Source organism: Alosa sapidissima, chromosome 7 (assembly GCF_018492685.1).
Source record: "Alosa sapidissima isolate fAloSap1 chromosome 7, fAloSap1.pri, whole genome shotgun sequence".
In the NCBI taxonomy this organism is placed as follows: domain Eukaryota; kingdom Metazoa; phylum Chordata; class Actinopteri; order Clupeiformes; family Clupeidae; genus Alosa; species Alosa sapidissima.
In genome coordinates, this window is record NC_055963.1 from 17,748,508 (window position 1) to 17,770,750 (window position 22,243).

Here is a 22,243-nt window from a genome sequence, read left to right on the forward strand (position 1 = left end):
CCCATGCAAGGCCCCCCCCCCCCCCATGGAGATCGTTTTAAAGAACACTGGGACAGCTGCCTGGGCTAGTGACAGATTAAATATGTTGTAGGCTACACTTACACATAAATCCAGTAAAGGACAGATTATAATGCAACAAAGTATGGAAGAAGGTGGTGTATGTCTTAATTCAGTTTAAATCCATTGTGGCTTTCTTAGTTATTTACTGGGCCAGGTTTTATGAAGATTCTGAAAAGAACTCAGGAGTTCGATCTCACGCAAACAGTGTGGAATATGACAATACTAGGTCCTTTTGAATAGGAGGTCTAATCAAAAGGTTGTAAAAACACAAAGCTACAAGATCCTCTATAGGATACTCTATAGGCTACCGGTACATAACTTTCAGAAAAATATAGTGAGACTTTGTTCGCCAAGTGGTAGTGGTGACCCCCTGTGGCTCATAGACTAGTTTACGTGCAATCTCAGGATGTGTAATCTGTCCAGATATGTAGACCAGACTAGACAGAGTCCAAAACCAACAGGAAAAAAACAGTTTAGGTAATGGCAAATATCTCCCCCTGGAATTTGCTAATGCTGAACACATTAGAAACCGCTACCACAAGTAGTTGTCTTATGGTTGTCTTAGACTTAGGAGGAGATCTATTTTCAGCCGTGTGTCATACATGCCTGGAATAGAGTTGCAACGCGCAACGCGCAGACGTCCTGTGCGAAAATGGTAGGTCATAATAAAAGTCGTCAAAAAAAAAAAAAGAATATTTCTCACAATTTCATACCAAGGTTTTTGATCACACATCTGTGCTATTCACATCAACTGTGTTTTCATTTAGAATACTGTATTTTTGTAAATGTACTACTATTTGAATTTTGATCAGGACAGGTGCATGTTACAGTAAAATGATATCCCCCATAATATCAAAGCAATATGTAAGCAAGAAAACTCCATGTTTCAATTTTAATATAAAAGAGTCAGGACCTCTGTGTGATGCATTCTTCCATAAGAGTACGCAAAAGCACTTTTATTTTGATATTGTAGCCCCTAATGATTTTAGCCCGCGTAACACTAGTTGCGGCTGCTATCACGCCGCTGTAGACATTTTACCGCGTGCGCGCGTGTTGAGTGTATGAAGAAACAGCGCTGCAAATAGGCATTTACGTTGTAAGTGCAATGGACATTTTCAACGAAATGCTGCTCCAGTATCCACAGCTGATGTATGGTGGGGTTGGAGCAACTGCATTTGTTACTGGAGGCGCCCTTATCTACAAAATCGCTACCAGGTAATGATAGAAGGAACCCGAGCCGCGGCAAAATTAGGCCTTGCATGTTTACAACAGTGCTAACACTAGCTAAATAGCTAACTGAGTTCGTTGTTTGGCACGATAACTTGCTGTAGCTGCACTACAAAAACGCAATTAACATTAACCAACCATTATTAGTGTTTTTGCAGTTGTGTCGGTCGTGTTTTTCATATGTATGCCAATTGAATATAGTTGGATATTGTCGTGACGTCCGATTTTCCACAACTCCATACAGAAGTGTCACTGCTACTGTAGACATGACGTTGTCGCGCTATGCTCACTAGTATGCTTAGACCCATGCTTATTTTCAAACGACATTGGTCTGACTTGAGCCTCATACCTCTTGCTTAACACTTTGCGTTTTCAGTATCGTTAACTTATTTCCTTTGCTTTATCATTATAACGCATTAACAGTTTTTGTAAAATTATGCATTTCTTTTCATGTCATAGGAAGAAGCCGACACATGTAAATGTGAACTGTTGGTTTTGTAACCAGGATACTGTCGTTCCCTATGGAAATCGGAACTGCTGGGATTGTCCAAATTGTGATCAGTACAATGGATTTCAGGAGGTGAAGTCAAAACAAACCCTTGCATGTAACCCTTTTATGCCTCCAAACAATAGCTCCTTTGTATGTCAGATTTTTAGGAAACACGCTCGAGTCCGATTTTATAACACTACTTTGCTAATATTCCTGCAAGTTCAGACCACGTAACCTCTCTTCGAAGTGTCAGACCCAGTGTATTGCTTGATCTGCTCATTTCCCCAGCAGTTACAAAAGCTTGAAATCTGCTCATTTCTGTCCACCTTGATCCTTAGAATGGTGACTACAACAAGCCCATACCGGCCCAGTACATGGAGCACCTAAACCATGGAGTTTCTGCTGGCCTTATGCCACCTGAAACCCCTAAAACGCTACAGTGGGTGAACTGCCAGATGCTGCTCTGCAAGAAATGCAACAACAATCAGACTCTGAAGATCAAACAGCTGGCTTCTTTCATCCCGAGGGAAGATGTATGTATATGTATAATAGTATTGAGCGATGCTGTAGTAATTCCTAGCTGAGGTCTCCTCTGCACTGTAGCTTGAATTTTAAATGTCTGACAAATGAATACATGCAGTGTTTCCCACAGAATTGAATTCTATTTGTGGTGGTAGGTTTGTAGAATTAACTTGAATGCAACAGTTTTTTTTAGCAAATTAGTGCAGCGTGGTTGATTCTAACCAGATTTAAGCACAATTTAGTACAACCTGGAAAATCATTGTGTGGTGGTCAATGTTGATATTGTGGTGGGCCGCCACAAATAAGTCAATGTATGGGAAACACTGACATGCACTTGTATGCATCCATGTCCAGAGGTGGGGGAAAATTGTGTTATTAAGTTATGGTAAATTATTTTGGCTGTGGTGCCAAGCCACTCCAGTTTTTGTCTAAAATTTTAATTACCTTTTCATGATTAACTGCTCCCAAAGTAGTTTTTGGACAGCTAAGTGGATGTCATTCAGTCCTGATTGAGTCATGATAACTGTTGAGCTATTTTAAGACCAAGCACCAAATTAATGGATAATATAAAAATGCCTGCCAATCACAGTTAAAACAGGCTGCCTGGCAGTATTGGTAGGATTGTGATACTTCACGCAACCTAAACACACTTTCCAGGGGGTGAACTGTAATGAAATGTAATATGGTTTGTCCCATATACATTACTTTGCGTGGCCTTGCGTAATTTCAGGAAAACTACGACGAAGAGATTGAGGTGTACAAACACCACCTGGAACAGACGTACAAGCTCTGCCGACCCTGTCAGACGGCCGTGGAGTACTACATCAAGTACCAGAACAGGCAGCTTCGGACACAGCTGTTTAATCACCAGCTGCGGCGCAGTCGCGAGGCCGACAAAGCCTTTGTCAAAGTAAGCCTCACTCAGGCCTGTAGTAGCCTTAACTGTAGTAAGAGATTTCCTTAATAGTGTTAAGACGAGATCTAAGCTATTGTTAAAATCTCTGCCACTTGATAGATGTATGCAAGACACAAAGGGAGACAATTGTGGTATATTTGTCCAAAGAGTCATACAAGACTGGAGAGTCTTAATCTTTAGATTTGTTTTTGTATTCCACAGAATTCTTACTCCCTCCCCACACCTGCCCGTGTGATATTCCTCCGCTTCCTAGCCTTCCTCTTCTGTGTGTTTCTGGTTGCCGTGACGTTGTGCGACACAGACACCTCCGATGGACAGAGTGCCCCAGCCACCCTTAGTGGTGGGGTGGCTCCCCCAAAGCACGCCCAAGTCAACGAGAGCGCCTCGGAGCAGAATGCTAGCACTGACGGCTGGCCAGTAGGGCAGATGTGGAGTGAGATGGTGAACCTGTTGCCTGAAGAGGTGCTGGAGAAGGGCAGGCTGCTCTGGCAGAACGGCAGTGACCATCAGACAGCTGTGGCCTCCATGGGCATGCTGACCTGCCTTACCAGTGTTCTAATGGCTGGACCTGTCAGGTATGTGTGGGCGTGTGTTTGTTTGTGTGGGCTTTTGTTTGTGGTTTTAGTGTTTTAAATGTCACTGGGAATTGTGTTTTTTTTTTTATTCTCTTTTGGCCTTTAGAGTGACATTTTTAGCTAACCTATCAGTTATAACTCTCAAGCGAGACATATTTGGTGTTTTTGAAGTTGTTTTGTGCTGCGATTTTTGTTTTGTAGACTGCGAAGGATTGATGCCGTTGCCTCGGTCTTGTGGTTTGTGGTCACGTGCCTTTACTGGTCGGAGAGTTACCTGAAGATGGACGTCCCGGGCTGGCTCGACACGATCAAGTTTGGCACCACTTGTTTGTGCTGCCTGGTTGGCTTTGCTGCTGCTGTGGCAACTCGTAAATCCATTGGTCAAAGGAGAGCCAGAGGTCGAAGGTCAGAATCTGAACAGTGACACTCATAAATTTATTTTAGTTTTTTTGTTCTTAAAGGAAGGCTCAGACTCAGCAGAGTAAAGCATAGAGCTCAATACAAATCTGCTTTCTGTCTCATTTGGTCACTTCCTAGGTAACTACTACTCTCTTCCCTGTCATTCACCTGTGTTCTTGCTACTGATCTGCTACTAATGAATGCATTAATTCATTAATGTGAATGTTAATTTTCCTGTCTCTGTTATCTTTTCTGTATTGATATGCTAGTGGCATATTTAATGATCACACCAGAGTCACTAATTTCACCAAGTTACACTATTCAGAGTGTAGTTCTACAAGACAGTTCCATGCCTCTGAAACCAGTGCAGTTGCAGATTCTTCTGAAGATTTAGCAGAATTTAAACAGTGTACATGTTTTATGGTGCCACAGAGAGTTGAATGCATTAGGCTTTAGGTAATACATCAAAAATCACTGTCACAATTAGTACATAATCTCCAAATCACAGTTATTTGAGCAGACTGCAATTATATTGCATAATCATTTGAATATTTTCTATTCGCCTGTATAAAAATCTTTGTTTTTGGTTAATTTCATCAAACTATCAGAATTTTCATGTTTTCTTAAGTTTGAAGTTTGACTCATGCATTTCGTTCCACATCCTTTAGCTAAAGTTTGATTGGCTCATGAGTGCAGAATTGGTGTCATACCGTTTTGCGTATTATTAAGCTATTATTACACTTACACTATAATAGTGACACAAAAAATCGGACCGGCAAGATCATTAATCCCAATTGTGTGACAATAAAATAATTATGATCATGACGGCCCTACCATTCAGATGGGCTACTATCCATGACATGATTTTTATGCAGCTATAGAAAAATATTTGCCTGGTACGAAATGGCTGTGGGACTTTATAATCAAACCCTATCGACAGCTACCATTTTTACAGGGTGTTTTTGTAAGGAATAGAATTAAGTTGTTTACTCAGTTGTATGCCATGGAAAGAGGTGTGTTTGTGTACATCACTTCCTTCCTGTAAAGACGATTGAGGTAATCTTATCTCTGAGTAAAGGCATAACCAAGGCAGCTGGAGTTAGTAGGGTTAATAGGCTAAGGTCAGACAACTAGCTCTCAATCTAATGGACACAAATCAAGTCAAATATTTTATGTCAACTATGTTAAGCTGCCAAGAACATTAATTAATATGCTTATTAGCTTCAGTTCTCAAGCACTATGTTTTTAATGAACCTGCTATTGGTCCTAAAAAGTCTAAAGTAGACGGCGGAACACTATAAACTTGGCCTCAGTCCATACTGCAACACTATATGCTATGGTTAATGTTATTGTTTCTCTAAGCTTAGTATAAGCAAAAATGGGTGAGTTTTTTTGGAATGGCGTAGATTTGAATGCTATAGTGAATTGAAGGCGCTGTAGAGAGATTGGATAAGATTATTATTTTTTTATTTTTTTTTTTAAAAACCTTAGTGTTGATTCTAAGCTATCTACAAAGAGTACTGTAGAGCTTGTCTGTCATGCATTCACAGGAATACAGACATGGGAAGATGTACTCCAAAAACCAGTCTTTTATCAGTTCAGTCTGCTGTATTGTGTTTTCCAACCCATCTGTGAAAAAATCTGGCATAAAGGTGTTTGTGCCCTATGCATTTCCAGCATTTCCTGATACAGTATGCCTGTGTCTGTACTCCATCAAGTCTGAAAGAGCATGATACTAATATCTCAGTATTGCGCATCGGTAACAATCTGTGTCTGTCATGTGTTTTGCACAGAGCCTGTTTTACAGACCCACATAAGCATTTCATCCATGTCAGTGTAAGCTCATTCTCTCTGGGAAGTTACACTAATCCATTGACTGTTCGTTGACCAAATTGGCATACAGAAAATCTAAATAAGAAGGTTCTGTTTTCTCTTTTTTTTTTTTTTTTTTTTTTCTTTTTTTAAATAGTACTATGTTACTGTATGTTTCAGTTATTTCTTTCCATGTAGCATAGGCAGAGATTGTATTTACCATTCACTGTATTGTTTTTAATGAGCCTGTAGCCAAACACAGTACTGAACATGTGTTCTGACATGATCAGATATTGCTAATAGGACAAATGCACTTTCAGGTGCATGCAACATTGGGAGCTTGTTTGCTTCTAAATTGCCTATATGCTAATCCTGCCAAATAATGGGCCTCACATATAATTATGTAGACCACAAGTGCTCTTGCTTTGTGGTTATGCTCTTTGCTGGAGAATCCAATGGTTTATCTTGCCACGGATGCCATCATACTACCACAACATGAGTACATCTTCTCTGAGTAGTTCATTTAATGGTCATAATACTGTTCAAACCCATGAAACACATCACAGGATTCCCCATAGTTTTCATTCGTCCTTTCCTGTGTGTGTGTGTGTGTGTGACACAGGAGTGATTTTATTGCTGTGAAGGGGACTGTCTGTTGTGCATTTCTATTTCTGCTGTTTCAACTGTGGCTTCTGGTGGTTTGCCGTTCCATTGTGCCCTGCCACATAGCTGCAGCCCCCTCAGCCATGGTCAAAACAAGCAAAGAAAAGACAGTAAGCGGTGGTTACAGGCTCATGTATAGGGTGGGAATATATACAAAAGCAGTCAAAAATGTGCTCTTGCTCTATGCAGGATGGCCTAATACTCCAGTTTAGCCTGTGGTTTTCCACCTTGCTAACAGCACTCTAGTAGATAAGTTAGTCATGCTAAGAAAGTGGACAGCTTTTAGGCTGCTTTTGTATTTCCTATATTTAGGCCTCATCAAGTATTTTGTGTGATTTGGTGTGTGTGTGTGTGTGTGTGTGTGCTCAGTAGTTTTTCAGGTGTAATTGATGACAAAGGGAGATAAAAGCTCAGTCCACAGAAAGTGGATTGTATTTTTGTTTACTACCATCAGTTGCCCAATAACCAGAGACAAATGTGTTGTGGAAGCTTTAACGGTTTTTCAAAATAGTAATGGCCACATAATATACCAAAGCAATGGTGACATGGGTCACTACTTGGCCACAATGGCCGTCAAATATATCTGAGGTGACAAGAGTAAGAAATTACTTATTTATTACCTTCACAATATATCCATACATAAAGCTTCATGGACTGAGTTTCACTCTCCTGTTTCGAAAAGATTCATGCCCTTGACTACAAGAATGTTTTGTGGTAGTCAGCCATTTTGTTTCCCTTAAGAATGAATGCATAGAAAGCTATGCATGAATCGACGCACTTGTTAAGAATGTGAGTGTTTCTATACCCATGTTAATGTGAAGTGATGAGTGCAGTACATGTAACTGTCCTTTAGTCCGTATAGAGTCCTTTAGTCATTCAGCCGAAGCATGTATTTGAGTTGCCATCAATATAATGTATTTTGGAGAAAATAACTTTGTTATAGGATTTTCTTAAGCTTACATCAGCTTGTGTATTTGTTTTATTTCTTTGCAAGTGAAATAAAATGTAATGTAAAATTATAACAAGTGTGTTTTATTTATCTAGCACTTAAATTTTGGGTGTGTGTGTGTGTACACACCGCCAGACTTATATATTAAGTTTCAATAGCCTAAGCAGTCGCCAAGGAGGTTCAGTTAGATTCCTGTTCCCATAGTGGCATGGTTTTCATGCTACACTGAATCAGTGTCACCAGTGAGGACATTTGGTGTTTTTGTGTGTCTGCAACAGCTGTGTTGGGGCTTTCATAGGCTCCCTTGGAGGCCAAACATACACCAGTGGCCCCCGAGCAGTTGCTGTTTTCCTTGTTGTAGCGCCCATACAGCAGGGGTGAAGTGTACCAATATCTCTGTTCAGGGAGGGGCACTGCTGCCTGAGGCTTCAATTGCAGCTTTGTGCTGGAAACTATTTGTCTCATGTGTTGTCCGGCACATGTTCTGTCTGCAAACCAAATGCCCTTTATATCTGTTTATGTCTTTCTATGTACTCAAACCTCTGTCCATCTTTACTTAAGCCTCTCCTTAACTTAACTGTAGTGATTTGATACTGGATTATACTAATTTACAATAGGAAAGATTTAATTGTCTGATTTTTCACTGTAAAAAAAGACTTGTAAGACACAATTTCAATCTAGTTTAAACTTTTTTATTTTGTTTATTTAATACAATTCAATTAAATTGTAATGTTTCTAGCTCCATTAATATTAGACATTATCTCAAAGTGCTTTGCAAAGCGTTAGACCTGAGTCCATTGTTGTCAACTGTTTTACAAGCAATTGCATAAGTTGGTATGACCATAAAAAGTGATGGTGATCAAACCATCACATATGGCAGTAAAGTAAGTACGGTAGGTACAGAGCCAGTCAATAAGCACTGTAAGCAAAGGTAACTGCTCCACACTCCACAGTCCAGTGAGATTCAGTGGTGGACCTGTTTCTCCGTGTATTGCAGGTACCTGTCAGGCGGCTCTGTGTGCGGTGGACCATCTGCTTTGCTGACCATGCCCATGTCTGGGTCCTCCACCTTTGTCCCCACTCCACCCCCAAACCTCTCGCATCTCATCACCAGACAGCAGAGCCAGAGGGCTCGCAAGGCCTCCCCCTCGTCTCTGCCGGGGAGGCTAAATCGAGCCCTGTCTCTGGGAACCATTCCCTCGCTCACACGAACAGGTCAGTACTCGCCACTATGGCTGATATTGGCCAAATTAATTCATTTGTGTGTGTGCGAGAGAGCTGTTTATTGCTTAAGATAACTCATAAAATAGTTTGTGCCTGTCAATTGAATTGATGATAATATCAGTGAAGTACATCAGAATGTTTCTAGCTAGTTATTATTATGGTGCTATATATAAAATCCTTTGTAGTCAAAGTTCTCTTTAGTTGCAGTGTCTGGGCAAATGGGTAAAGTAAAACTCATTTGTCGGCGTTTGAGTACTCCAACCTAGCAGACCAGACTAAATGACAGGCGGTAATTGTTCAAGTCGTTTCTGTTGCTGTGTACACGCTGTCTTCCTCCAATCTGTTTTTAATCAAGGGACTGATCAGGAGGGAAATTAAATCTAGTGAACACGCATATAGATTTCTCAGACTAAAGGCTTAATGCTTGGCATCCTCCAACAAGTTAAGGCAGATTCTGTTTGAGGTGTATTGTTTTTGGTTGCTCCTTCCACTCAGATGGTGAAATTTGCCACATAAACAGAAAGGCCGGTTGGACCGCTATCGCTATCACAGAGCTAGAGCAATAAATGAGCGTTGTTCAGTCATCAGAGAGAGCTTGTGCAGTCCATCGCTGCTACTGCTGGCTGGCTGGCGTCATGCCAACGCTGCTGAGGAGCGGCCTCAATGCTGTCATGGACCTGTGAAATGGTGCATCATGGGACTGATGTGGGTCAGTGGCGTTGTGAACGGAATGGGGAACTTCTGGTGCTGTCTTCACATGAGGGTTCCAGGCCGCACCCATGCAGGGAATGCAGCCGGGTGCCAAGGACAACCATGAAGTCAGGTGGTGAAACAAGGGCTCAGGTGTCTCAGATGTGTGAAGTGTCTGAGTGTGGATTTACCAGGCTCTAACGAGTAGTCTCCAGGTGCAGTTATTTTAACTTAAAATCATGGGTTCCACTTGTATGATCTCTTTCTTCGTTTTTAAGCTTTCAATTTTGCTCATCGTTGTGCACATAACCTGCACAGCTTCACTATGTACAGTATGTGCTCGTTCACCAGCCTCTTATTTGCTTGCAAAATGTTTACATATACATATTTTTTCCATTTTAAACAGTCATGCATATTTTTTTCACTCACATTTTCAGTTAAAATGTACAGTACCTAGGCCAGGGAGTTCATAGAACTTGATTGTAATCTTCCATCACGCATTTTCTGGAATAGTTGAAGATCAAACGCCACTTTTTTTTTCCTGTCTGTACATCGTCAGAAGCATCAAATATGATTCATCCTCCTGCTCTGGCGGGCGTCTCAGGAGAAGGCACGAAACGTTTGAACTGTGTGGATATGTGAACGTCTGAGGCTGGGATTAGGAGGGATGTGGGAGTGGTGACTAAATAACAGTGGTGTCGGCGGCTCAGTGGAGGATGTTGTGTTTTTAATATCCTTGTAGTGCTATCAGAGCATGCACAGCTGCAGTCTCCTGTAATCAGTTAACAGCTGGACAGGTGCGTTGGCTGGTCACAGTCAGCCTTTTAACGCACCCTATAGGCACCCAGAGTCTGCTGAGCCACAAGCCATTTATCTGAATCACGATTACTGACAAATATACTGCACTGCATGTACTGCGCTTACACTGTGGTCTTAATTTTGTCATGACCATTAGATGCTTAATTGTCCTGTAAGAAAACTCCTGTAGGAAATGTGTCTTCTGCATTTTACCCATCCGAGGGTAGTTTACATTCATACATATTGTGGTTACAGTACATGGTTTAGTTTGCCTTTGGTGATTACTGTGTTTGAGGCTCATATTTTTCTTAACTGCTGCCTCACTAGGAGCAGCAGTTAAGAAGGACCTTGTTGAGATGCCACATTCTTAAAGGTAGCCAACAGGCAGTTGCTCCTCACTGTGTGCATGCAGCAGTAGTCACAGCTGCTCATCACTCAGCTCTGGCTCTTATGGAGGACACAAGTGTTATTATTTTGTGATGCTGCCGTTAAAGAGAAGCTCCACTCGTTAACAACCCCCTCACCTTTTTCCATAATTTCGATCGTCTGTCCCCACCTATTCTGGGGCCAAAAAGGGCTGATTTTTTCAACACGGTAACTGCTTTCTAAGTGGATTGCAGCTGTGTTGGCACCTTTAGACAGGTGGGGAAGGAAGGTATTCTAGGAATGGCTGATTGAGAAATGGAGACTTGGTTTCCCCTGAAAGGGAGTAGAGGGAAAGCTCTGCCTTTGAATGCACAGGTGTGGTTTGCTGTATTGTCGCAGGGTGATGTTGCCAATGACCCATTAGGATCTTCACTGTTCAGGTTATGTTGTGCTTCTCCATCTTACCTAACTTTGACTACTCCATGTCCAAGGAAATTTTTATTTGTGTATTCTTATATATATATATGTGTGTGTGTGTGTATTTATGCAAGATCTGTATTTTGGAAACAATTTCAGTTGGGTTAACTCTTTGTACTGTTGTCTGTGCTGTTGTCTGGTTTTTTTTAAAGACTCCGGTTACCTGTTCAGCGGAAGTAGGCCACCCTCACAGTGCAAAGACTCTCCACCCTCAGGTACTTTCCAGTAGCAGCACTACTTGGACCCTCTCCATTATTTGTGCACGAAATGTCAGAATGTGCAACTTTGCCTTTCTTTCTTTTTTATTTATTTATTTATTTATTACCTAATGGAGCAGCTCGATGTTCCAGCCATTCACTGGCAAATAAATATTCCTCCTACATATAGTAATTTCCTGTGTATTAGCCACATTGTGTATAAACCGCAGGACAGCATTTTATGGAAGTTAAAAAATATACATATATATTAATACCATATTAACTGCCCCCATGTATTCCTCATAGCTGAAGAAATTTAGCAAAATCAATGTATAAACCTCGGCTTATAGTTGGGAAATTACGGTAATTGTGTCTCTCTTAATGCCCCTCTTCTTTTGGCCATGTGGGTCCAGACTACTTTTCACTGAAGTCTGGGAGTCGTCCCTCCTCTCCTGGCCCCTCTCCCACACCCTCAGTTGCAGGCTCGGTCACGTCCACCTCCAGCTCGGCCTGGCAGCGTCGTCCCCTCATCAGCCCAGCGCGGCTCAACATCGGCGGACGCAAGTTGCAGCTCTTCTCCCAGCCTCAGGAGCCAGTCAGCTTGTTCACCCCTCCCTGCACGCCAGAGCCCACCCACTTCTCTTCCAACAACAGCCCATATCTACCAGATGGGATGCCCTTCTCCACTTCAAATCACGGTATGTGTGATGCTTCATATTGTTGTTTTTTTTTTACTTTAAAAAAGGGTGATTTGGTGTGTAAATCGTAATTTAACAGACAAAACGGGCAGAAGATATGCAAAATTCATATTTAACTTAAGCTTCATCTAATTCTGAAATTATTATTATTATTATTAAATCTGACTGTGTGCCTAGGTTTTGCATTGTTAAGAGCATGATTCTTGGTGTGATTTGGCTTCTTCAACTGATTCTGACGTGTTGAAACTAGACTTGAGCTCTGTGCTGGAGAACAGCAGTGTGTCCGATCTGGATGAGAAGAGGGAAGATGGGTCTTCTGGCTCCTCAAAGTGTCACGTGGACACCACAACTGGCAACGGAACCGAGAGCAAGTCTGAGTGGAAGGGTAAGTACGGAATCAAGATTCAATACTTAGCCATACAACTTGGTAGTAGTTGTTAGGGATTTGCTTCAGTCCGTTCATGACAAAACATCAACAAGAAACATCTGCATGACACATACATACAAGACATCTACAACATACTGTACATACCATACATCTGCAAACATCTACAGTATGTGACGCATCCCAATACCAGGGCCCAAACTGGTAAGGGCACCCATGTATTCAAAGGGTATTGACAAAACATTTTAAGATTTGTCAAGGCAAGAGATTCTGCCCTTGCACTGTAACTGAACAGAACTGATTTCTGATCCTCTTTTGGTCTCACCACAGGTCTATTCAGCTGGTCCCTCTGGCCTGGTGTGCTGTGTGCAAGTCTAACAGCCAACCTGTTCCTCTCCTCCCTCTACCTGTATCACACCTGGAGATGAGCACTGCTTCCCCAGCCGTAACTAGACTCTTTGGAGGTCGAGGGAAGTATGCTTTGCTCTCCTGAATGTAGACTCCTTTTGTTTTGGACTTGGTCTCCAGTCATGACGTGATCCCAGGATTAGTATCACGCAAATGTACAATCTTAACTGGTGCCGGGGGCGGGGGGGGGTAAAATGGCCGCTGTTTTATCACAGCTACTCTAGTTGGGCTTAGCGAATAGTGTGGGTATAATACTCACAGCCACTGGACATTTACAGGTGGTGGACAAAATATCGGAAAGGCCTACCAAAAGAACATATCTAGTAAACTAATATCAAAAAAAGCCCACTCGTAACCTTCAAAACATTTTTAGTGTTTGTAGAAATGTCATACAGTATGATTCACTGGTGCAGATGCTTTGTGATCATGGTTTAGGTAGTTCAAAGCTACTCCTTTTCTTTTCAGAAGTTCCAGTATTTTGTCCACGTCCTGTATAGTGAAGCCTCTGAATTTCATTGAGCTTCATCTCTTGTCGCTGGATTGTTTGTCAATCAGGTCTTACACCATGTGTGAATCTAATTAACACATCCCATTTCAAATTAACCTTAATCAAGCCTCTTATCCAGGCACTGAAGGAAAAAAAGAAATCATTAGTTACATTGTACTTGTCTCCTGAAGCGTCTATGTTACCACAGGATCTTAACTGTGGGTAGGCTGCTTGTTTTTGTTTTGTTTTATGGCCAAGGCAAAGATCTGTATGTTTTCTGTGTGAACCCTCAGCTCCCACAACATAGCAGCATTTGTGTTACTGGTGCATGTCCACACAATACTGCATCCTGCAATTCACATTGAATGTCCTTTATTTCCAGTACTCAGACTATTTCTTAGAGAACTTGTGTGTACTCAGTTTATTTTATTTTATTTTAGATCACAATTACATGTAGACTCTCACTGTGAAGCACAGCTTCGTCTCTTGGTGTTCTGTATATGGAATATTGATGTCTTACATTTCCGTGTTTACCAGGTTCAATTGTAAGAAAGATGTTAGTTTATGTGTGAATAGAAACATACAGGTGTTTTAAAAATTGTTTCAGTGAAACAAGTTATGGCAGGGTGGCATTTTTTTTATTTCTAGAAACTACAATGGCCTGTGCAAGCTGGCTAGTACAATGTATTGTATATTGGTGCAATTTTCTTTTTGTAAATGTAAACTATATTCTATTTGGCCTCATGTGGACTAGTGGCAACTGCTTTTCTTCTTTGGGATTGCAATATAAAAACACTGGATTTTCCTTAATCCTAATGCTACAAAGAATTCCGAGCACATCAAAAATAAAGTGTAAGGATTAGACGTCTTAAAATATTTCAGTCTGTGTAATTATTTTAGGAAAATGAGAAGAGACGTTTTTGATTGTATTATGGCTTTGCTGGGCCAGGTATGACTTTAGCACTATGTGGCACAGTTCACCAGCTAGAGATAACTCTATAAAGTTGTGGACTAGAACTATTATTAAAACTATCGTTACACTTACTGGCTTTTCCTCTAAGACCGGCACTGACATGTGCATTACCCTGCACCTTTAGCCGATGACTGGATTTTTTTTTTTTTTTGCCCTTTGGAGGTGTTTGATTTAGAAATGTCAGATCCCATTAGAGCTTTAAAGACACCCCTCCTACATTAAGGCTACATTTCCCATGGGTAGCTATCTATGTATTAATATACATCTGGGTACATAAAACCTCACAAGGCTGTATAACTTCACCCTCAACACTAAATTAATGAAAATCTAAATGATATCCAAAGATCATTAGCATTTTACCTTAAAGTGGTTTTATACATGATTGTCTGACATGGGATCAAAAAGAAAAAAAGTCCAGTTTTCTAGTTTACATTGTCATACAACTTAGTCATTTAACAGCACAAACAGATGCTGATGGCTATTCACGGTTGTCTTGAAAGTGCTCTGATCAAGAAATGTATTGCCTCATTCTTAACATTTTGACAATAAGAATGGTCATCGTTAGCCTGGCTAACGTCAGACCTCATCTCATTGAGATGGGGTCTGGGAACTAGACATTCATTTTCTCGTATTTGAAACGTGGTTTTACGAATGCCCAGAGCCGTTTATTGGGTGCTACGAATGTCTATCAAATGCGTCTGTACGTAGCTCATAACGGCTTTGGTGTGTCGTCATCGTCTTGCTGCCCTCCCTCCGTTCTGTGATTGGTCCCCTAACTGAGGCGAATATTTGCTCCATGGAATCCAGGCTGCCTAGCAGCGTGAATAAAATGGCGTGCGCAAGGCAGCATGGGAAAACCCAGGCTAGGTCATCATTCGCATGAAGAGCAAAGGGCCGTAGACATGCCTGCAGTGGTCACAAACTCACTTTTGTCACAATTTGAAAATTGTGCTTACAATTCTAGGAATTCTTAGACCTGTTATGTTAGTGTGCTGTGTTGGCTATGCTTTTCGGCCATGTCGGCCTTGTAATACATGTAGTTTTGTCGGAGTGCTGGCATATAGCAATTTCAGCATTACAAGTATCACATGCTTGGGGGGTCCATAGATGTTAAAGGAGTAGACTGGAGTTCTCCTTTAAAAAAATCTGTCTCCCTCTGATCATGTTTTGTTTGTTTGTTTTCAGTAATGCCACTCTGTTTAGTACAGAGTGGTTGTATGTGGTATACTTGAAAAGACTGATATACAATTAGTTTTATCACTATAATATTAACAGTTTGCTGTCTTTTTAATGTGCCAGGGTTGACCATTAACCTCCTGTCAGGTTTGCCTGAATTTGATTCACGGGACTAAGTAAGATTTTGTGTGTGTGTATGTATGTGTGTGTGTGTGTGTGTGTGTGTGTGTGTGTGTGTGTATATATATATATGACAAGGTGACTTGCAAATATATTTTTGTATGCTGTAAAATGTAGAGAAATCTGAATCTGATCATTGAATCAATCGATGCAGTGATTATGTGGAAAAAAAATTGAGTGTCCATGCACAGAATTTTACATTGTTTAAGTTTAACATTTAGCAAGTAGTACATTTTGACCACTTTAATTTGCCAAGCGTTTCATCCAGAATGTGTTGATTCAAGTGGATTGTGTCAGGTTGTGTGTTCTATTTTTTGAATAAGACCGGAGTTGTGCATGTATTGTAATATATGAAGATTGGGGGGGGGGGGGGTTTGTCAGTGGATTGTGTTGACCGCTACTGTAATGTATATTTAATGCCACAGTGTATATATTAATAATTGCTCACAAAGATGTCTGAACAATGCATTGTAGTAATAAAAACTTTGAATCCTTGGACATATTATTCTCAGTGTACGTTTAATATCCTTTGCTTCAACCTTACTACATTGTGTCATTTACTGAGAAGGGGCAATGGCTTGCTTATTTGAGTGTTTCTTCAGTATTTAGTAAGCTGAACCACTCCGAGTTAACTTGTTTGGTAGTAAAACCGTTAAGTGGCACTCCATGGTTGAAGGGTATTGTGCACAGTAATGAATGACATACCCCCCCCCCCCCACACACACACACACACAATTTTTTTTCTCTCTCTTTCTATGTAAATGACTACAGCCGAATGCTTCAACTTGCGATTTGTCCAATGCAGCAAAGCTTACGAACATTGTGCGAACATTGTTGGGTAGGCTACCTGCCTTTCCAAATCACAGTTCTCAAATCGTTTTTAATTTAACACCCAACCCCTTTTAATGAATCAAACCTAATTCTACCACTGAAAGTTGAGTTGCCCATTATATCATATTGGAGAGCTAAAATATTGAGTTATTATCTGGTTAATTACGCACGGATAGTAACTTTGGGTAGGTAGGTGTTTTCAAATACCCAGTATTTGGTCAGTATTTTGCGATAAGCCCAACTTCAAATGATGATTTATTTGGGCGATATCTACATTTTCTGTAGGCCTAATAGTTGGGCCTAAAGAAAAGGCTATTATAGCTGCAGATAGTGTGAAAGCATATTCCCTGCGTAATGACGTTCGCACAACAGCAGCCTCTGCTATTAGCTGACAGCTCATACAAGGAGTGGAGACGTTCTGTCTGCGGACAAACTTGATTATTATCTTTCATGCCTTATTGTGCTGACTGGGCATGGGCGGTATCTTCGATTATGTAGACAAGCATATTTGGCCGATCACTAACCTGCGCGTTAGCAGTTGAATTGATCTTAGAGAATAAAGCTGAATAGATTTTGCTCCATCATTAAGAATACTATTGCATGGTAGACCTACATTAATGTTAATCGAAGAAATACAATTATTCAGTATTGGCGCTTGTAATAACGAGGATATTGATATTCATGACAATTCGATTTTCACTTTCTCATTCAGGATTCCTGAATGTCTCGCTTCTCATCGGAGTTCAAAGGATGCCGCCTGTGCTCAACGCGCCAACTTCAATCGTTTTGTTACAGAAACACACTGGCAATAGACTAAATATACACATGTTGATCAAGGCTATCAAAATCAACTGTGAACTTTTGACCCAGTTCATATGATACAATTATATCGTGAGAACCCGCGCACTTCAAGACATTATGGGCGGGGTTAGCGGCAGGCTAAATGCAAGGATGATGCACACCTGATCAGGAACCAGTTCGGAGTTTACCGACAGAAGTTCTACTTAGACTACTCTGCCGTCGGTAAGCTTTAATAAGTGCATTTAGCTTTGAGATACAAGCATGGATAACCTTGTCGTCGTTAAGAACAGTGATGATCTGGAAATAGAGGACCGGGAAAGTCCACACACCGCAATAAAGGAATGTCCTGGGGAAACGGAGGGAGTTGAGGAGCGCATCGAGTCGGATAGTGGGGATCCTTCGCAGAAACCACCCTACTCTTATGTGGCTTTAATCGCAATGGCTATCGAAGAGAGCCATGAGAAAAGGTTAACATTAAGTGGGATTTACCAATTCATCATCTCCAAATTTCCCTATTATCAGGCAAGTCAAAAGGGATGGAAGAACAGCATTCGTCACAACCTCAGCCTTAATGAATGTTTTGTGAAGGTTCCAAACTTGAATGGAGGGGAGCGGAGAGGCAATTACTGGATGATGGACCCTGCCTTTGGAGACATGTTCGATAAAGGCAACTACAGACGACGGAGACGGCTGAAACGTTCGTGCAGACCCCCTATTTCACCCTACCTGCCGGGAACAGCGATGCTAAATTTACCTGAGCCGCATTACTTTCACCAGGAATCGGTGTACTGGCAAACACCATACCTCACCAACGCATGGAGTGCACCCCAGGGTAGTCCATCCTCACCGGGATCACTTTACCAACAGGCAACCAGCGGTAACCCGTCCTCGGTGTCCCCTAAGACCTACCCTGACTCTCACGTGATGTATTACCATATCCCCCCGTCCTGTAGCCGGTGCCACCGGCCCCCTGATGTCCTGATGCCCCACAGCGGTCCCCCTGGCAGTCTCCCTCAACTCTCTTATGCCAGGTATCCCGAGACAGAGCCATACCATTCGTATGAGTGACTGTGTTGCAACCGGGATTTTGCCAGGTCTGTTAAGATGCCTAATTAAAAACGAAATCATTATGTGATGAAGCATATGGCGCTGTAAGATTTATCTCCAAGCCTACCTCAAGTTCTTTACGCGAACCCAAAACGAGTTCATTAGGCTAATGGTTCATTGCCGTTTGTTACATGTTTTGTATTAATCTCAGATGGATTTAGAAATTGAATTCTTGTTTTACAAATATAGGTTGTGCATGTGTTTGTAGCGTAACTATGATGTTGCTGCTATATCCTATTAGATTATTACACTGCAGCAACAATCATGTTGTGCGATCATATCCTTGGTCAAGAAACTTTCTTTATTCGAGGCTATACATGACATATCTCTTTATAGCCTTACTGGTCGTCATGCACTTTCTCGGTTGACATTTAATGATGGAAAACTAGTGCCAAATTGATATGTTTTAATAGCTTTTGCTGGAAGTTTTACACCGTTTGTTATACTGTTACAGAATTATTTTCTAATAAAAAGTACTTTTTCAGTTTGGGTCTGTGTGATGTAATCCTGCTTTGAAGTCGAAACGTTGAAAGGCTCATAATGATTCAAGTGAGTTGTCTGAAGTAACTTTGAGTAGCCTATTGTGTTTGGATTGGAGGCTTATTTGAATTTCATATAGCCTATTGCATTTTGGTAGGTTCAAATGTTTGAAATTAGGCCCATAATATTTACTGAGACAATATTTTCTATTAATATGTTAAGTATTTACACTCTTACTTGTTACAACCATAGACTGTATAAAATAGGTTACAATATTTACTTTGTCAAAGTCCTGTGTGCATGTGCAACAAACCCATCCCATCCTGTAATTGAAGTTTTTCGTCACATGATTGCCATCTAGTGGACAACTTTGAAGAACATTTAAACTATTAATCCATTAATCTTTAATTAATGGATCATTAATCTATGTTGATAGAAAAAAACAATTATTTAGACTGATTGCAGTGTATTTATTATTTTATGACCTAATGGAACCTTTTATTCTTTTGTTTCATAGAAATTCCTTAAGCAACCTGCAAAATGTGCAGTGAGTTTTGTGAAATTATCCATTAGTATATGATATATACAGTTTTTTATGTGATTTGTTTTCTGATCATTTTGGTATAAATCTCACAAACATGATGATTCTGATTCAAGCAGTTATAAACAAAAATACACTGTTCAAACTTACTTCAAACAAACAAAAAATATTATTTTACCTTTTTCAATAATTTATGGACCTATTAATATCTATTGGTAGCATACTTTAAGAAATATAGATTCCATGGTCCACTTTCTGACTTTGTATCAAGTTTGGCAATCCTGCCCTCTCCTGGATGTATGTATTCATGCCACCAGGTGGTAATCATACGTATGCCATTACAGTATAGTCAAACATAATTAAACATACATGTGGTTGTTGTATTTAAATGAATGTTACCACTGGGTTTCTATAATGATAACATTGGCTATCGATGGAGACACCGTTTCCATTTTGTTCCTTTGCTAAATGTAAATTAATTGTAAAATATTTAGTTCATTTTAATCACTTTAATTAGTCTGGGCTATTTATTGACTTTAAATGTCTAACAAGTTACCATCTTCTATTACTCTTCCTACTGCTTTGCAAGATAAAAAAAGCCAGGCTGTTTACAGTCAGCGTGGTGCTGAACATTCAGTATAACAGTTTTTTGGCGTTGGTCATCTGTGTGCTAGCTTCCCCATTGCCTCTGCCTGTCTTGTGCAGTGCATTGCTCGGTAGTAAACTGCTGAAATGGTGGGTGGATGCAGGTGAAGGGGGCTGTCGCTTTATTTGGCTCACAGTTTCTGTTCTGCACAAAGACTTCCTGTTTTCACCAGCTGCTCTGTATGTTGCACCCAAGGCATGGTTTTGTTTTTGCCGCTGGGTTAAGAGTAAGGCTAGGTGGGCAACACCATGTATTCAGAAATGGCTTTAATTTTATGTGACATCTAGTGTATGTATGTGTCTTGAGATGGTATGCAATCGCTTGTTTGTTTTGTATGCCATAATATTTCATTACTCCATCTTCAGTGTTCAGCAACAGAAACTATATTTCAGACAAACTTTGTTTGAGTTCTACTATGAATACCCGTACTGCAATTAATTAACTGGATTATAGTGTTTTTCAACCACCCTTATTACCTCGACTGTGCCAAGTTGATGACAGTAGTAATATAATCTTGATGGCATAGATAGAAATATCTGAAAACTTGACCATTATGTCATTAAAGGTTTTTTTAAGATATTCCGTCTACAATATTGCTGAGATTTTCATGTGTTTTTTTTACAGCCCAGTGTCTTTAAGAATAGTGCCCAACATCTACTCTGTGGAGCAAATGTCAACACTGTTAACCAACATCTGCTGGGTCTTTCTGCTCTACAGCAGGAACTGGTTGTGTTAGTGGTTAGACCGGACTGATTACTGGAACCCCACACAGTTGTAGGAATAAACTTACTGGAGCCGTTCAGTTAATTTTAGAGGAACTATCAACATTATTGCTGACTATATTGTCTGTTAATAAATCCCATTTTCTATTTGACAGTTCTTTCTGTAGCTGTCTAAAACCACAGAAGCAGTACAACAATATTCCAAGGTTGCCTGAAGATGAACGCCCTGCATGTAAGCTGGTTGATGGTTATGCGCAGATGTGTAGTGTTAAAATAAGAGGTGGGTAAACTGTGAATTCTGTAATCACGGTAAGGTGGACTGCGCCATGTGGTATTGGATTTTTTTAAAAAAGGCATACAGAACATGTTTGATGAAGGTGGAAGTTATTGTCTAATGTTTATAGCAATACCATTGGTATTAAATAATTGTGTATATATTGTGAATGTGGATAATACTGTGTGATCTTTTAATTTTTTGCAATTGGTGAATAAACTCTTTTGAGAGGTGGATCAACTCTAATAAGAGGTGGATAAACTCTATTTCTGACATTTCAGAGGTGGATAAACTCTGTTTATTTGCTTTTGACCTCCACTACATCCCTGGTTATGTGGCATACTGTACATCAATGAAATGTAGCCTACTTATTTATGAAGAAAACTAAGGCACCCTGTAGTCAAAGAAATAATAGCCTTTATAGATAAAAGATAAATCCCCTCACAATAAAATATGTTAGGATCTACGTGCAAAACATAGTGATATAAATTATTTATCACTATTTAACATCCAGTGGGCAAAGCTGTTTGTCAATAGGCTACCTCATTTGAAACTGCTATCGCAGCCTTGGTCTTCTATTTGCATATATGCGCAGCATTGGCTTGAGGTAGTGGGCAAGGATGCTCTGGTTGTGTCTGCCGTCCTCATGTTACATAGGCTATGAATGTTGCAGAGCTTATGATTACAGACGATTTAACATGGCATGGGGCTGATACCATGCCCCCGTACATGGGAACGGGCAAATATGATCCTCAATTTTTTAATGCGTAAAGGCTCTCAGACGTTGACTTATGAACTATGATTACAAAGATCTGCACTCTTGCCCGAGTCACGCGTTAAGGGATCGTACGCCATGTGTTGTCGTAATGTGAAACGTTTAAAATAGCCAGGAGAAAGTTGAATGTACTAGAACGCGTACTAGAACCAGGTATTAGCCGATTATTAGGAATATTTAAGTGTTTTAAATATGTTCCTGTTAAGCATGCAACAACTACAGATTGAATGATTGAATGTACACATGTGTGAATGTGAGTCATGCAGGATTCTCCATGCAGATGCCCTTAGACTGATGTTGTAGCCTACCAGTTCACATCATTAAAGGCCCCTGCTAACACCTGCCTTTGTATTTAGAAAGTACGGTTCTGAAGGCTTATGTTAACTGGTGTCCA

At 40.4% G+C, this 22,243-nt stretch overlaps 2 protein-coding genes across 2 annotated transcripts; both read left to right on the forward strand.

The window, feature by feature from the left end:
* Positions 1 to 1,085: 1,085 nt before the first annotated feature.
* On the forward strand, positions 1,086 to 13,642 carry tmem201 (transmembrane protein 201). Its single transcript, XM_042099270.1, has 11 exons — positions 1,086 to 1,275; positions 1,747 to 1,867; positions 2,116 to 2,310; positions 3,030 to 3,209; positions 3,417 to 3,790; positions 3,992 to 4,195; positions 8,611 to 8,828; positions 11,321 to 11,383; positions 11,779 to 12,063; positions 12,314 to 12,448; positions 12,779 to 13,642. Exons 1-11 carry the CDS (start codon positions 1,166 to 1,168, stop codon positions 12,874 to 12,876), a joined length of 1,983 nt encoding a protein of 660 aa, XP_041955204.1. The 5' UTR covers positions 1,086 to 1,165; the 3' UTR covers positions 12,877 to 13,642.
* A 3,414-nt stretch (positions 13,643 to 17,056) lies between these two features.
* On the forward strand, positions 17,057 to 18,900 carry foxl2l (forkhead box L2-like). Its single transcript, XM_042099271.1, has one exon. It carries the CDS (start codon positions 17,566 to 17,568, stop codon positions 18,370 to 18,372), a length of 807 nt encoding a protein of 268 aa, XP_041955205.1. The 5' UTR covers positions 17,057 to 17,565; the 3' UTR covers positions 18,373 to 18,900.
* The last annotated feature ends 3,343 nt before the right edge of the window (positions 18,901 to 22,243 follow it).